This window comes from Chaetodon auriga, chromosome 20 (genome assembly GCF_051107435.1).
Source record: "Chaetodon auriga isolate fChaAug3 chromosome 20, fChaAug3.hap1, whole genome shotgun sequence".
NCBI lineage: Eukaryota > Metazoa > Chordata > Actinopteri > Chaetodontiformes > Chaetodontidae > Chaetodon > Chaetodon auriga.
Genome location: NC_135093.1, coordinates 21,488,192 through 21,503,387, shown reverse-complemented (window position 1 = coordinate 21,503,387; position 15,196 = coordinate 21,488,192). Strand labels below are relative to the sequence as shown.

Below are 15,196 nucleotides of genomic sequence, written 5' to 3'. Positions count from 1 at the left end.
TTACAGAAACATGGAAGCATGAAATTGGAATTTAAAGCTAGGGCAGGTAATGTATTTGCTGTATCTGTTGAAATTCTCTGCACATCCTGACATGACAGTGGTTTCAGGTTGGACACTGAGGTGTCCTGCTCATCGCTCTGGGACTTGGTTCAGGGTTGTGGCTTTGGGTTGGGCTCTATGATGAACTGATGAATGAGGGGTTTTTTTGGAGGCAGACAATGAAAGAGACGGGGGGGATAGAGAGGGGGGAGAGCAACAGGAGGATGGCTGCATTTCCAAATTCTGGCTTTTTCTTTCTTTCTTTCTTTTTTTTTTTTTTGCTCTTTCCAAAACACTACCTACCCCAGCTTTAAGCAGAAAATTGTTATGCAAGATCAAGAACATCTGACTTGTGTGATAAGTACCCTACTAGCCTACTTGTTGTGATAATAGGTCTATGAAGCACACAGTCCTCTCAGTCTCTCAGAACAAAACACAATATTCAAACAAGGTAAAAAAAAAAAAAAAAAACTTTAAATTGACAGGTATGATAGTGTCAGTTTCTGAAAATGCCATCTTGCAAGCAGGTCAAACATTTTAATACCCATCTGAGATCTGCAGTTACAGTGCAGTGCCTGTAATTTAAAGGAATAGTTAAATAAATGTGCTTATTTGCTGTCTTTATTTCCTTCTCCTATTTAATAAGGCAAGATTGGATATCTGATCAATTGGATATTTGATCAATTTATCTGATCAAAGTGGAAATCCTTTCTTCCTAACCCTACATTATGAACAACTATCCATTACTGATTTTACTACATGTGCAAAACAGATTGTTCCTGTAAATTCAGGTTGTTGGATTTCCTACATCACAATGTTTTGGGATAGTCTTGGAAAACTGGAGGTGGAGGAAGACATTCTTCTTGCTGCAACTTGACACATGTTTTTCCAAAATGTAGTCTCTGCTCACTATAGTCTCTTCATGGCTTGTGGGTAGTACTTGAGGAAGATCCTGCGGGCGATCTCGTACGTGTCTCCCTGAGGCTTGGTCGGGTATCTTCGGTTGTTGTAAATGAATCCCTTTTCTACCTGGAAAACTGCCTGGTTGAAGGCATCCTGTTTGAATGGTCGTCCACTGTCTAGACACTCTACCAGGGTGTGAACAAACAAGCCCCATCGCTGGGCGTAGTAGTCCTCCATGAGGCCACCCCACTCTTTGCTAGCATAGTCCAGGATCTCACCAGTTGGACCCCATAGAGTGAGCTGGTTTCTGGCGTTCATGTCATAGAGCTGTGCCTCCCTCTCATCTAGGGCAAAGGATCGGGCCCGCTCTAGCCATGTCCCCAACAGGAAGTTGCGGTCGCTACTCAGCAAACGATTGAGCTCAGGCAGGAGGTCATAGACCAGAACCCCACCTGCAGTCAGCAGCTCTGGCAGCTTTTGTTTCTGGAAGGCATCTGCAATATCCTGGTAAAAGGATGTTGTCATGACTTGTAGGACCTGCCGAGTCACATCCACAAGATCGTATCGGAAGGTCTCCTTGGACATGAGAGATGGAGCTGCCTCAATAATCAGTCTCCAGGCTTTGTACAAGTCAGCTGGGTCATACCAGAGGCCAGAATTCATGTGAAAGGAAGGCCGGCGCACCAGTGGGCTATGGTTGTGGTTTTTGTAATGTGGAACTGTGCAGTTGTAGACGCTGGCAAACAGGAGCCTCCATGCAGCAGTCAGGTTCTCTTGTGTGCTGCCATAGCGGCGTGCTGCATACAGTGACACCCACTTGGACAAGTTGACCGGCTCCTTGCGCCAAGCCAACTCACTCATCAACTCGTACATCACAGGATTCTGCTCAATGCCCTCAGGTGTCATGCCTAAGCCCACCAGCGTGGAGTTTGGGAAATGTAAGGCTTTGAAGGGCCCTGAATTGATGCTCTCCACTGTACCAAAGAATCCACTGTTGCCCCCAAAGTTCTGCAGCATGCACCAGATGAAAGGCTGTCCATAGAAAGACTCCGTGTAGGAGAAAATTGGCTCAGTCTCTGCAAACAGGTCCAGCACGATCATTCTTCCAAGGGGCACTCCATGTAGTAGGGCCTGTATCTGGGCTGGCTTCCAGAATGCTGCATCACTGAAGAACAGCCAACCTTGCATCAGCCAAATTGCCTGAGGATCAACTGGGGAGAAAAAATTAGATTTGGATGAGGAACAAGGAGGAGACAGTTATTGAAAATGGCTGAAAATCTGCAGGGAGCTCAAGGGGGGCTGTCTGTGCAAGAGAGTTGGACAACGGGTCATCCATGGGTCATCAAACTAGGGCAATTATTGTACTTGTTGACCAAAGTATCAGCATTCATACAGGCACAATCACGATTAAAACCCACAATATGAAAAGGATGTTAGACACTCACCTGCTGTCATTGAGGCAAAGACAGAGCGACTGACTGCAGACAGGTAAGCAGGGTCAGAAGAAGGTGGAGTCATTTCATTGAAGGTGTCAGTGTTGTATATGTGGTCTGTACCAAACTGCTTCACCACCTGGGACAGATAGAGGGAACCAATCTGGAGGAAAAGTGGGTCCTGGGGGTCTAACATATAGGAGCATGAGAAGCTGCAGTTGAAATGAGACCAAGGCCCCAGTCTAGTTACATTGGCTGCTGGATACAACCTGAAATACAAGAAACACTACAGTGATTCAAAGGTTTTGACTCAAACATTGACTTCTGTATGTAACAGCAGCAGAGACCTGAGATAGAGAAGATGTAAACTGAACGTATAGAAGATGGGAGTGAGTTGAGTCTGAGTGAGCCCCAACTTCATTTTCTTAGATATTTACAGATCATGAAATTAACTACATCATACAAAATGATGTCTGACAGGGTCTTAAGGCAAAAAAGTTTATAGCTATTCTGGATGGCCACATTCAAGGGTGGGCCAAAAGGCCTGCCATTATAGAGAGGGGTAAGATGCAATGACTGTCCAATGGGGAACAGACTCCAATTTCAGTCCAGTCTGTCCATAAAGACACTCTGCTCATGTAGGTCTTGTGGATGTGACTCGGCAGGTCCTACATGTTTTAATTAGTTTTACTTAGTTATTTTTATTTTTATTCCTGATAAATTTTTGTCACTTTAACTTGTTACTTTTTTTTAATATTGTGTATATATTCTATGTTTGCCTGTATGTTAATGCTACTGCAACAAAATCATTTCCCAAAGTGGCATCAATAAAGAAGCAGTCTAAGTCTAAACAGTGATGAAAGCAGTTTTGATACTTAAAGTACTTTTTGCTGATATTACTTGGAGTATTTTATATTGGAGTATTGATATTTTAACTATCTGGACACTTGTTCCAGCACTGTCCAAGGAGCAGCAAACAAACAATTCAGTCACCTTTTATGCCTGCAGGGGTTGAGTATCTCATACTCAAAAGATAAATTGTATTACGATAATGTCTAGATCTACAGAGATATATCAGTATCGGCACATCAGTAAGTCAGTCGGTAAGCAACAAGCTATACAGTATCAGCAGAGAATTGTCAAAGATGTGTTTGAGGTCATTTAGAAACAGTGACACCATTGCATATTTTGTCCTCCAGGGGGCACTGATGAGTTAATTTCTAAACTGTGAAAGGTCCCGCTCATGACCTATCTTGTTCAAAATTCTTGAATAACCAAATTTAAGGGATACTTATCATCAATAATTGTTTGAGTATTTTGGGGGAAAAAAGAATGTCTGCATTTGATCATTCTTCGATTTTTTTAATCCTTTAATTTAGATATGTCCAGAGGTGATTCTAATAATGATCAGTACTGGACTAAAATAAAGCTGATCTAAATCCCATCCCATCTTTACTGTGTTCCGTGGTGTTCTGTTCACCTCAGCCTGCCAGTGTTGTGGCCATTTGCTAAACTAAGACACTAATTATCATTATCAAAGAGCTGTGTACAAAACATTAATGTCGCAACTTTGTACTTTCAGCTTGGGCTGACCGTCACTTTCACAGGTTAAAATGACAAATAGCTGGCAGCAGGTCATATCCGCTGTCATTAGTTAACATTCATTCAGTGAGAAACTTCATAAGCAGAAGACATGAAACTTGTCTGTTGTCTGGTTGAGGTGATCTCACTGTAACACTGCTCTACTAGCAGAGTAGACTGCGTGTTTCTGTAGGTCCAACAACGCCAACAGGGTGAGACGTCTTGTTAAACATGTCACATCAATGTCAAGGGGCCCACTCTCACACTTTGATTCATATTGAAAAAAGAAAAAATATATATATAAATTTCACTTATTTAATGCTTCACTGATGAGCATTCAATAAGTTAAGGTCATATGTAAAAGAGTAATTTACATTGATTTAGAAGGAATTAGAAGGAATATTCTAATTATTTCCAGGCTGATGAATTTCCTTTTCATAGTTACAGTAATGCAATAAGGTAATTGTTTGATCCCTTGCTCTTAAAATGTGTGGATAATTTAAAATGTAGAAAATCTCATTTATGTTGCATTTGTAATATTTGGGAGTAGGTAACCATGATTGTTGCTTCCTAGTAACTGCGCTATTTTACTCCTTTGGTGCTCTCACAAGACGAGACATTGGGTGGTAATCTTGGGGGCAGTCAGGCTGGTGCAGAGTGGAGCCAGGCAGTTTTTTACTTTGTGCTCTGATGAATGATTTTCCTTTGAATTTGTTTCAGTGATTTGAAAAGTTTGGAAATAGACAATTGTTCTGTAGCAACCTTTCCCTCTATACAAGTAAACAGTTCAACTTTAGGGAGTGGTCCTGTGGATTATTAGTATTATTTTTAATGTGGATTAGGACTAAAAGGAATCATCGGCATGTCAGACTCTGACTAAGAACTGGATTGGACATGATACCACATATTAAAGGACTTGGATTGGGATCAGGAACAAAAAGCTTGATATTGGTCAGTACATACCAACTTTAAACATCACTATTGGTATCAGCCTCAAAAATCCAGTGGTGGTCAGGTTCTAATGCCTCGTGAATGAAGCAGCATAACTCTGAAATGTTTAAAACACAAACGACGATGAGTCACCTGAGGATTCCCTTGGGAACGTTCCCAGAGAAGGCTGGCAGCACAGGAATCATGCCAAAGGATCTCATTTGCTCTAAGATTTTAAACTGCAAAAAAAGGGAAACGTCATGTGAGAGGAGTCTTTCCAAAGCAGCTGGTAAGGTAAACAAACATCAACAAGCATTTCAAATATACAGAAGATTTCATCTCTTACTTGAAATGGAAAGCATTTTAGATAATCTGGCCAACCTGGAGGTTTGCGGTAATAGTAGCAATGTTTCGAGATCTCAGATGTAACTTTTGCAACTACAACGTTCTCATAAACATTAGGCAAAACTATTGTTTTGCCTATCGAAAACTACAACTATAAGAGCCTAATTGTGACAAACTGGAGTTTGAGTCGGGTAAAAACTACCGATCAAAGTGTAAATTATTTTTTAGACTTAAATTTTAAAATACTCGTAGCCCTAACTGTTCACTATGTGTAGAACAGTGATGTGATTACAAGATCTTTAAATGATTCTAATGATCAAAGTTTTTGTTTATTGAAATCAAGACGCTCCAGGTGACACGTGGTGCAGCCTGCACGCTGCTTTCAGCCCGCCCATTCTAAGTGAAAATGTTGGGTACGAGCACTCAGTCAGAAAGGTTCTGATCTACACAAAGTGGCTTTAACTGTGTTGACAAGCATGGAGGCTTCAGTACTTGGAGATAGAGCTGGTTCACATGCCAGGACTGCGGCAAAGGTCCACCAAACTTGAACATGTTTCCCATACGGTTCCAGGCCAGAAACGCAGGGCCCGAGAAGAACTCCTCGATCTCTGACTGGTTCAGCCCAAGAGCTCGATAAACCTAAAGACACACAACAAGTTAATAAGCTGATGCTCACATGTTGCTGCACAGGTCAAGGTGTCTGCTTCTCAGAGATTATCACTGCTTAAGTCATTAGGGGCTAGAAGTTTCTCTTCCTGCTCTTGTCTTAATGACTGTTGTCCATCCATCCATTTTCTATACCGACTATCGGGGGTGGCTGGAGCCTATCCCAGCTGTCAACAGGCGAGAGGTGGGGTACACCCTGAACCGGTCGCCAGTTGATTGCAGGGCAACATATAGAGACAGACAACCATGCACACTCACACTCACACCTAAGGACAATTTTTTAGAGTCACTGAGCAGTGAGTGAGTCAGTGAGCATGTTTTTGGTCTGAGGGAGGAAGCCGGAGTGCCCAGAGAGAACCCACGCATGCACGGGAAGAACATGCAAACTTCACACAGAGAGGCCCTGCCCGACCCGGGGATAGAACTGGCGACCTTCTTGCTGTGAGGCACGCGCACTACCTGCTGACTGTTGTCTTAATAACAATCTCTCTTGATCTTCCTTCTCTTATTGCTCTGAGAATAATGCATGCATCTTGATGAACAAACCACAAAACTAAATCTAGCTGTCTCCTGTGTTGATGTAGCACTTCTCTGCCAAACATGATCTTTTGTAAAGACAGAAGTATTTGTTGTTACACCTGTTCCAGAAAACAGACATGTTTAATACCATCTTTACAGGAGCCAGTAATGGACCATACAGCACACTGTGACTAAGAGCTGTTTTAACAGTGTTCCTGTGGATTAATGTAGATACTGGAAGCAATATCATCACTTTCAGCCTGACAAGTTTACTCGTACCTCTTGCCATAGTGCTTCTTGGCCAGTAAAAGCCAGCGGCAGATTGATTCCATTGAGTGCCATCCAGTCGATCTCTCTCTCCCATCTTGTCCAGTCCCACCACACGGAGGAATAGCTAAAAGTGCACACGTTCTGGTAATACCGGAATCTAGATAAAAACACACAAATATACTGTTTATTAGAAAGGTGATAAAATAATGAGTTTGTGTTCAAAGGCGATAATATGCCAAACAGGTATGCAAAACAATAATAATAAATCATAAAGTCCAACTCTCAACAAACTAAAAACAATGAAGCTACTAGAAAACAAAGAGAAACTACACAACAAAGAGAATTCAAGTAGCTGTGACAAGTCAAATATATTAATGAAGTGAACAAAAGGTCATCTCTTTTCCATGTTGTCACTGTGGCCCCTGGTCTCCTGCTGTTCCTCTCATATCTTATCACCGGATTCGAGTGACAGAGCAAAACATCCAAATCCCTGGTGAGATTTCAATAGCCAAGAGAGTCATTAAAGAACACCTGCTGCAGTTTTCAAGGTGTTTCTTGGATCCTCTGAGATTCTTCTGAGCCAAAAATATTCTATGAGCTCCATCATTTTAAACTGTTTAAGATTATATTTCTTAATCCGCACAAATATAGCATCTGAAGACAATGCTACAAGTGTGTGGTGCAATACAGAGTACGAGAAGAACAAGCGAGCTGCTTTGCACCCTACATGAATGAATATCCTTCATTTTATAGCCTCAGATGAACTTTTGGATTTCCTCCATCTATGAGCTAAATGCGTGTGCTGAATTAAACACCAAACTACGAGCGCTGATCACTCGCCTGAGACCAGTGCACTGAATCATGGCACTTTTCCACATACATCACAGGCTTCCTCTATCATCCCTTTATCTTCCACTACAGTATCAGCAAATTAACAACAAGCACTCCCAGGATGATGTAGAAGAATGCTTCACTCAGACTTCCCCCTGCCAAACTGTGCTCAATATTTCAGGTTTTCAACAATTTGTACACAACTCACAATACTAACACCAAGACTTGACTCTCATGGTGACTGTTGTGCATGTTCCACCAAAGCCTTTGGAAGAAATGACTTTCTCAGATAATGGGACAATTATAAGGGGCACAAGGAACCCTACTCAGGCTCTGATAACAGTTGCTTAAAAACTGACATGACTTTCTTTTTGTCCAGTGTTTCTGGAGCTTGACTCACATTAAGGATGCTGCTTCAACTTTGACTGTTCGCAGTTTAATCTGCCTCTCACAAGTCCTCCAACCATAAATCACAACACTAGCAAGTTTACTTACTACACCTATTTCTTACTTATAAATTTTAGTGTACTTACAATTTTCATATTGCTTGAGATTTAACCCAAAGTACTGAAATACCAGGCATTTTAATTGGAAATGTCTATTGAAGCTGTTGTCATTTTACATTGCTAACATCACATATACTATAGTTAAAATCATACAGGCACTGTTACTTTTTTACACCAGTGGACCTGAGCCTTAGTTACCTGCACCTTGTTCATGACCGAAGCGTCTGGCTACTAGCTAAGAGTTCTTCTTCACCACTGAGTTATAGTCATGGGAAAACTAAACTGTGCCACTCTTGCTGTGGCTTTTTCAGTCTAACTACTGTGCACATGACATAACTAGGGTGAGCTGATGCGGGTCTAATTCACAACAGATAATTGAAAGGAAGAGTCCTTTAAAGGGCCCGGCCGCGGCACAAGTGTCCATATTGCTCACAGTAAACAGTGAAAAGTAATGTGTGACAATGCTCCATTTGTCATGCATTCATGCGTTTGGCTGTACTGTGTTGTAGTGGGGGGTGGGGGGGGCACTGCCATCACAGAATGCAAAAATATAGACATACCATGGCACCTTCTTCCCAAAACGTTGAGAATTTGTCATGAAAATACTTTGTATTTATTTACTGGAAAACATGGAAACTTTGTAGGTGTTCTTAGCGGCTGGTATTCTCTCTGCTGAGGCTCCGCGGCTGACACCAGAGGACTGGGCACACATCCAATGAACAGAGAGATGGACACCTACTGTGGTGGGAGCTACCAACTGGGTGATTTTCATCACTTGTGGTGCAGGTGTTTCTAAGTCTGTCTGTCTGTCTGTCTGTGGACACATTTTGTCAGCACAATAGCGTCAACAACTGTGCAAGATGCAGTCATGAAAATGTAAATGTGTGTGGTTGGGGACAAAGCAAAGGCTGAGTTAGAGGATGGGTGTGATCCAACCCATAAATACTTAGTACTCATATAATAATGTGGTGATGACCACTCATTGGTAGGTTGAGGCTGGTGTGATCTCAATGCAAGATGGTCCCTAGTTTCACAGCTCAGAACCAATATTCTGATGGCTCACTGCCCTCTCTGTGTACACTTTAACTTCCATTGAGCAATGATGCAACAAGTTTTGAGATTTCTTTCTTTCTTTTTTTTTTTTTTACTTAAGTATAAGTGACAATACCTCAATGTAAAGTACTATATTATTAGTGTATTGCTGAATCACTAAATCATAGTGACACGTTACTCAACAGGCAGGATTTTAATTACATGTGGTCTAACTTTTACTCCTACTTTGTGTTGAGTAGTTTAATCTAAAACAAATCTTGACCCAAGAAGTAATTCGCCAGAACGAATAAAAGGCATGACAGCATAGAATGGAAATACTGCAGTACGTCAATACTGCACTTAAGTAGTTACAAATACACAATGTTAGAACTCGCCTATCTATAGGTTGCAGAATATGCCTTAAGTCATTTGAACAGTAATTAATGAGTAACGAGTAGCTGCTCGTAGAGATTCTGATGAGCTGTAATCAACGCTCTCGAGCTTCAGAAAACCTTGTATTCCCTGCGGTCACAAACGAGAGTTGTAAAAGTGAAAAGCAAACTCATTTCACGGAATACCACTAAAATGAGCCCAGCTTGATGTAAGCAGCATCAAAAAGCTGATGATAATGGTCGTTTAAGCCGTGGGACCTTCGGGGGTCACTGACCTGTGCTGGGTGTTGATGCGCAGGACTCCGCTGAGCTTTGGCAGAGGACGGGGTAGGTCGAGCTGATCACCAGACCAGGAAACATGGCAGTTGCAGAAATATTTCAAATAGTTGTAAATGCCAGAGGCCACGGCCACTCCGGTGCTGCCCGTAGCGACGATCTTGTTGTTTTTCGTGGACCTCAGCTCACACACATCCAGACTGTCGTTGGAAAGGCTCCTGTTGACCGACACTATGAACTCCGTGGATCTGTTTCCGAGCAGACGTCTGAGCAGCTCCACCGCTGCTCTCCCCTGAGCCTTGTCGCTGGCTTTCGGTTTGATGTGGTCTAGGGTAGGAAATGCACACAAGGCGGTTACAGAGAGACTGAACACGACGATCACAACGAGGCAACAGTCGCGTCTAGGTGACATTTTGATCTCCAGTCAAATGAAGGCAGTTTCCCACCGTGCCACAGGTTTAAAAACAAGTTTATTTCTCCATTTGCAGATGACCAGGAAGCGATGGTTTGTCGAAGGGCTTCTGTCCAATCAGAAAGAGAGAGCTGTTGCCTCGATTGTAACTCACAGCCAACCAGAGGACGCCGTTTTTGTGAAGCCGTTTTCTGTGAGAAGCTACTGATTACCATGTGATCAATCTGTCATATGATGAGAAAATCACAGAAGAGTTTCAGGCTTCATGTCATATCGTCAGAAAGTGAAAACCTTTAAGCTTGTTTGATTATTGAGTGAACTTCCACATCAAGGACAGATGCAGGTGACTGGACAAACAGTGTTTACAGAAGAGTAAAAATCAGCGACAGGGTCTCCTTTTTTTCTGTTCACACACTGATTTGGCTCAAATCTATTTATAATCCAAAGCTCCCACTTCCAGTGTGATCTTAAGTGCCATACTGGCTCAATATGCACATCCACAAAACACACATGCATCAAGTGACACTTCTACATAACACAAAATGATGAAATCTTACTTAAAGTTAATGTTACTGTTAATTAGTTAAGTGTAATGATTAAATGTAATGAATTACATTCACTAGCAGTACTGTACTTAAAGGCAATGACCTCATATTCTTATCCTAAACCCTAACCAATCATCACACCTTACGCCTAAACTTGGCCAACCCAACCAACAAAGCCAGTGAGAACAAGAAAAGAACTGACTTTCATACTGACTGTATGTTGACAGTGTGGTGACCTACAATGACAGAATAACATATTGGCTCTGGCCACTTATCTCCCTTAAATTGTTCTAACACAACCAATCTGAAAAAAGTAAGTTAGGCATGGCAGTGACACCTACACCACCACCACCACACAAATATCCACGCATGTACACAATTAGGCAACTTTAGTCTTTGTCCCGTAATAGTGAATCAATAGGTGAAATGAGTCATGGGGAATAATCTTTTTTGCAATTGGTCAGAACTCGTTCCGCCTCTTACAGTCTTCGTAAATATTGTCAAGACAGCTATTAGGCAACTGTCCATTTTTGAATCTTCAGAAAATCTCCAACATTCCAGTTTTGAGAAGATGGAACAGCGACTGTTTTTACTGACTTTGCTCTGCACTACTTATGCTGCACAACAAGGTGACACGGCCAAGGACAGAGTGGGTAAGACAGAACAGCCTCATAGAAATTTGCTTCAGGTCGTACAAAACAGAACTTTATGTTTGTTACTTTTCAGTGTTGCATGGTCCACAGAGATTGGCAGCAGTGAAATATACACATTATTTCAACAGTAATATTAATCCAGAAATGTCAGATATAACAGTAAAACACTGACAGATCATTTTACTTTTATTTTGGATTCTTTCTGAAAATTTAGCTGACAATACCTAGATATTGTATATGCTTTCACTTAAATAATGTTTTGAATACGAGACTTTTACTTGTGTATTTTCACAGTGTGGTATTAGTACTTTCGCTCAAGTAAATGGAAGTAAGCAAGTAAATTTATTTTGTATTGCAAGTCCTGAAGCAGAGTGTAAAATAGTTCAAAATAAGGTCAAATGATCTGAGTACTTCAGCCACCACTGGCATATCATGTTTTTTATGTCTTGTGTTTAAATGAATACTATCAAAATCATATTCTTTTTATATCTTATTATTATTTAGGCCATGACTGTAAAAGCAGTTCAAACAGTAATACTGTTGTGTACTCTGACCTTCTCTGTGTATCATCATGTGTTCCTACTGTGTAAACAGTACAAGCAGTTTAGATGTTCCCTGTGTGCAAAAGGTAAAGCTTTGGTTTTAGAAGTGGTGGCGACATAATGATATCTGTATGTATGACTGACAAATCAGAGATGTGTGCGCTACGTCAATGAATGTCCTGCATTTCTATATATTTATAAAATTCTGGCAAATATTATGATTAAGGTAGGTTTCTTAGTACAGTCTGTAGATTTCGTCCTCTCGACAAATCAGAAGGTATGCCAGCCTGTTGGCTGTCTGACGTCCTCTCCCATTCCTGTAATTGACTTCACTTTCACACAAGTAAAGTTACAATTTATATTGTATTTTTTGTAAGCATGTTCCTAAGTTGGATTGTTGATCCTCTTGCCAAGCTGCAGTGAGGGAGAAATGTATTCCAAGGTGAGTGAGTGCCGTGGTGCGTTTTTGCAGCTGTGGTTACAGGTGATACAGACTTGAAGCTTTCAACCGGGGAGGACAGTGAAACACCCTCAAAGATGATATATATGTATAGAAAAAGTAGAATAACATCAGCCTTTACGTTCTCACTGTATCACATCCATCATGATGGTTGATTGTTATCTCCTGCTCCTTGCAGATCTTTCAGAGAAGCTTTTTGCCTTCCCACTGGACAAAGGAACTTCAAATGTTAAGCTCTTCGCCAGCGTTGAGCAGCCAATCACAGCTTTGACTCTATGCATGAGATTTTTCTCTTCACTGTCACGAGGCCAGAGTCTTTTCTCCCTGGCAGTCCCATCTAATGACAACGCCTTCCTGCTCTACAAGCCCCAAATAGGTGTATACAGGCTGCATGTCAATGGGATGTCTCTTGATATACATGGGCTGCCCGATGTAACAGATGAATGGAACTCTGTTTGCTGGACATGGGACTCCTCCAATGGTTTTACAACACTGTGGATCAACGGAAAGCGCAGCCCTCGGAAAATCCTCGAGCCCAAAGCCACTCTTACTGGTGCTCCAAGTATAATTCTAGGTCAAGAACAAGACAGTTATGGTGGAGGCTTTGACCCAAATCAGTCCTTCATAGGGGACATCACAGATGTCCACCTCTGGAACAGTGCCATTTCTCCTTGTGAAATTAGGTCATTCATGGAGGGCAGTGCTTTCGTTCCTGGAAATGTTCTGAACTGGAAAAACCTGCAGTACTCCATCACTGACTCTGTGTATGTGGAGAACAGTGACTTTGATAAACTGATCTGCTTTTAGTTTATTTAGACTGCAGACCAGCTTGCAATAAGGAAGGATTCAAAGCTAAACCACATAAAGTCTCATCAAACCAAATGTTTTCAGGACTGAAAAATATCTGTGTTCACTTGTAAAGTCTCAGATTGAGCCTTTAGGACTTGTTTCACAAAATAAAGTCTGCCTGCATCTTTTGCTGGTGCAGTTTCTCTTATAAAAATCTGTGTGTCTTTTCCTCTCATTAAAATGTTAAACTTTAAAAAGAGTTTTTAACAACCTCATGAACTCAATTTACAATGTACATGAATATATTTAAAAGTACAATCAATAACAATAAATACAAAAAAAAAAAAGTGTGAGAGTGGGATGAGCAGATTTATATGAGTCTCATGCTTGTGTATTAAGTACAGAGCTGGAGAAGAACGTGGTTAGCCTAGCTTAGCATAAATACTGGAGCCAGGGGGAAACAGCTGGCCTGGCCCTGTCTATAGTTCAAAAATACACCTATCAACATCTCTAAAGCTCTTAAAATAGCATGCATCTCTTTTGTTTAATCTGTGCACAAATAAAAATTTAAAAGCAATTTGAAATCCACTGGGGTTTTCCAGCACAGGTCTGAGTCCTGTCAGTGGTAAGATTTAGTTGTGGTTTGGGTACTGACTGTTAGCTTAGTTCACTGCACTGTAGTAACATCTCAACCAAGGATATTTGTGTGCTCTAACAAAGATCTTTTTAGTCTCTCCTCTGGTAGTTGGATGAGGTAGCTCCATCACGTCACTATATCGCATCAAGTGCCTCGAGATGTGAAGTTTTGAAAAAGATGAACAGATCAGGACATTTTATTTTATTCATCACTGAGCTCCTGCTGCTCCTGCTGACTCCACAATTCCAATAAACCCTCAGTAAAGCTCATGTTTCTATTTAAATAACACTAAACAAAACCAAGACACTGTATTCATAAGACCTGGTGAAGAAGAACATTTTCTAGGGAAGATGTTCATCCTTTTAACACAGACCTCTTGTTCTCATGATGTTTTGAACCTAACTCTTCAGTACATCCAGGCACAAAATCACAGCTCAGTCCACTTTGATGCCATGATTTTACCTTGAATGTGTAGTCTTTGCAAATGTGTTGCACGACGATGATCAACTATGCATAGACCACAACCATGTGTGAATTGAATAAGACAAAAATTGAACAGTTTGTTGTGGTCAAGAGGTGATGATAGATTTAAAATACAGGTTTGTATCATACTGAAGATGACACCTCATTATTTGATTTATTATCATTTGTGTTTTAAGTGTACTTCTTGCAACTTGTGTGTTCCAGTTGCCATCCTGTGGTGTTCTGATTATCAGGCACTAAAAAGACTACACTCGTGGAATGAATAAGTTGTTCAGACTTTTTAATGTTTTGTTTTTTTTTTAATTTCTAATGTCAAGGTGTCCACAGTCAGCTGATGTCAATGCCAGCAGAGGTTTGTTGGCCATATTGCAACATTGACTGTTTTCATGAAGTTTGCAGCATTTAACCTTTATTCATCCATCCATTATCCATTTTTCAAACAGTTAGCTGTTTTGTTGTTGAAGTGTTGCAATAAATTGTTTTATGCAACGCAGTTTTATGATTTCAAATCAGATATATCATGGTGTATGTATGCCTCTGTCGGAAAATTCTGTCCTTCCTGTATCGACAGTGTCTTGAATTATTTGACATATTTCTGAAATGAATCAAACATGAATAAGTCAAACATCACATTTTTGGAACTGTGAGGCTGCATCTATATTGTTACACCCAGTTTCTCTAATATGGTTTAGCTGTAGGTTTAGGTGCTGCTCTGCTAAAGAATGTGCACATCAGTATCTGAAAATCATTTTGGGTGGCTGTGGCTCAGGAGGTAGAGTGGTTGCCCACCAATCAGGAGGTTGGTGGTTGGATCCCTGGCCTCTGAAGTCCACATGCTGAAATATGCTTGGGAAAGATATTGAACCCAAAACTGCCCCTGATGCTGTGCCATCAGTGTGTGAATTCATATTGTTTTGGATAAAACGGTCTACAAAATGACTAAATGTAAATA

At 41.0% G+C, this 15,196-nt stretch overlaps 2 protein-coding genes across 2 annotated transcripts; one reads left to right on the top strand and one right to left on the bottom strand.

Annotated features, from left to right (window-relative positions):
- Nucleotides 1-319: 319 nt before the first annotated feature.
- Nucleotides 320-10,246, bottom strand: naglu (N-acetylglucosaminidase, alpha). Its single transcript, XM_076759269.1, has 6 exons — nt 9,723-10,246; nt 6,696-6,843; nt 5,724-5,870; nt 5,040-5,125; nt 2,388-2,644; nt 320-2,153 (listed from the first exon to the last, which is right to left on the bottom strand). Exons 1-6 carry the CDS (start codon nt 10,133-10,135, stop codon nt 949-951), a joined length of 2,256 nt encoding a protein of 751 aa, XP_076615384.1. The 5' UTR covers nt 10,136-10,246; the 3' UTR covers nt 320-948.
- A 1,005-nt stretch (nt 10,247-11,251) lies between these two features.
- On the top strand, nt 11,252-13,142 carry LOC143339500 (serum amyloid P-component-like). Its single transcript, XM_076760760.1, has 2 exons — nt 11,252-11,309; nt 12,514-13,142. The coding sequence occupies exons 1-2, from the start codon at nt 11,252-11,254 to the stop codon at nt 13,140-13,142; spliced, it is 687 nt and encodes a 228-aa protein (XP_076616875.1).
- The last annotated feature ends 2,054 nt before the right edge of the window (nt 13,143-15,196 follow it).

What these genes read in the sequence shown, in the direction of transcription:
- naglu (XM_076759269.1), bottom strand. Translation starts at nt 10,135, where the DNA reads ATGTCACCTAGACGCGACTGTTGCCTCGTTGTGATCGTCGTGTTCAGT. An exon ending in TGAACCAGCTCTATCTCCAA is followed by an intron (nt 5,126 to 5,723) that starts GTACTGAAGCCT and finishes CTTTTTTTGCAG; the next exon opens with TTTAAAATCTTAGAGCAAAT. An exon ending in GTTCCCAAGGGAATCCTCAG is followed by an intron (nt 2,645 to 5,039) that starts GTGACTCATCGT and finishes CTTGTATTTCAG; the next exon opens with GTTGTATCCAGCAGCCAATG.
- LOC143339500 (XM_076760760.1), top strand. Translation starts at nt 11,252, where the DNA reads ATGGAACAGCGACTGTTTTTACTGACTTTGCTCTGCACTACTTATGCT. An exon ending in TACTTATGCTGCACAACAAG is followed by an intron (nt 11,310 to 12,513) that starts GTGACACGGCCA and finishes TGCTCCTTGCAG; the next exon opens with ATCTTTCAGAGAAGCTTTTT.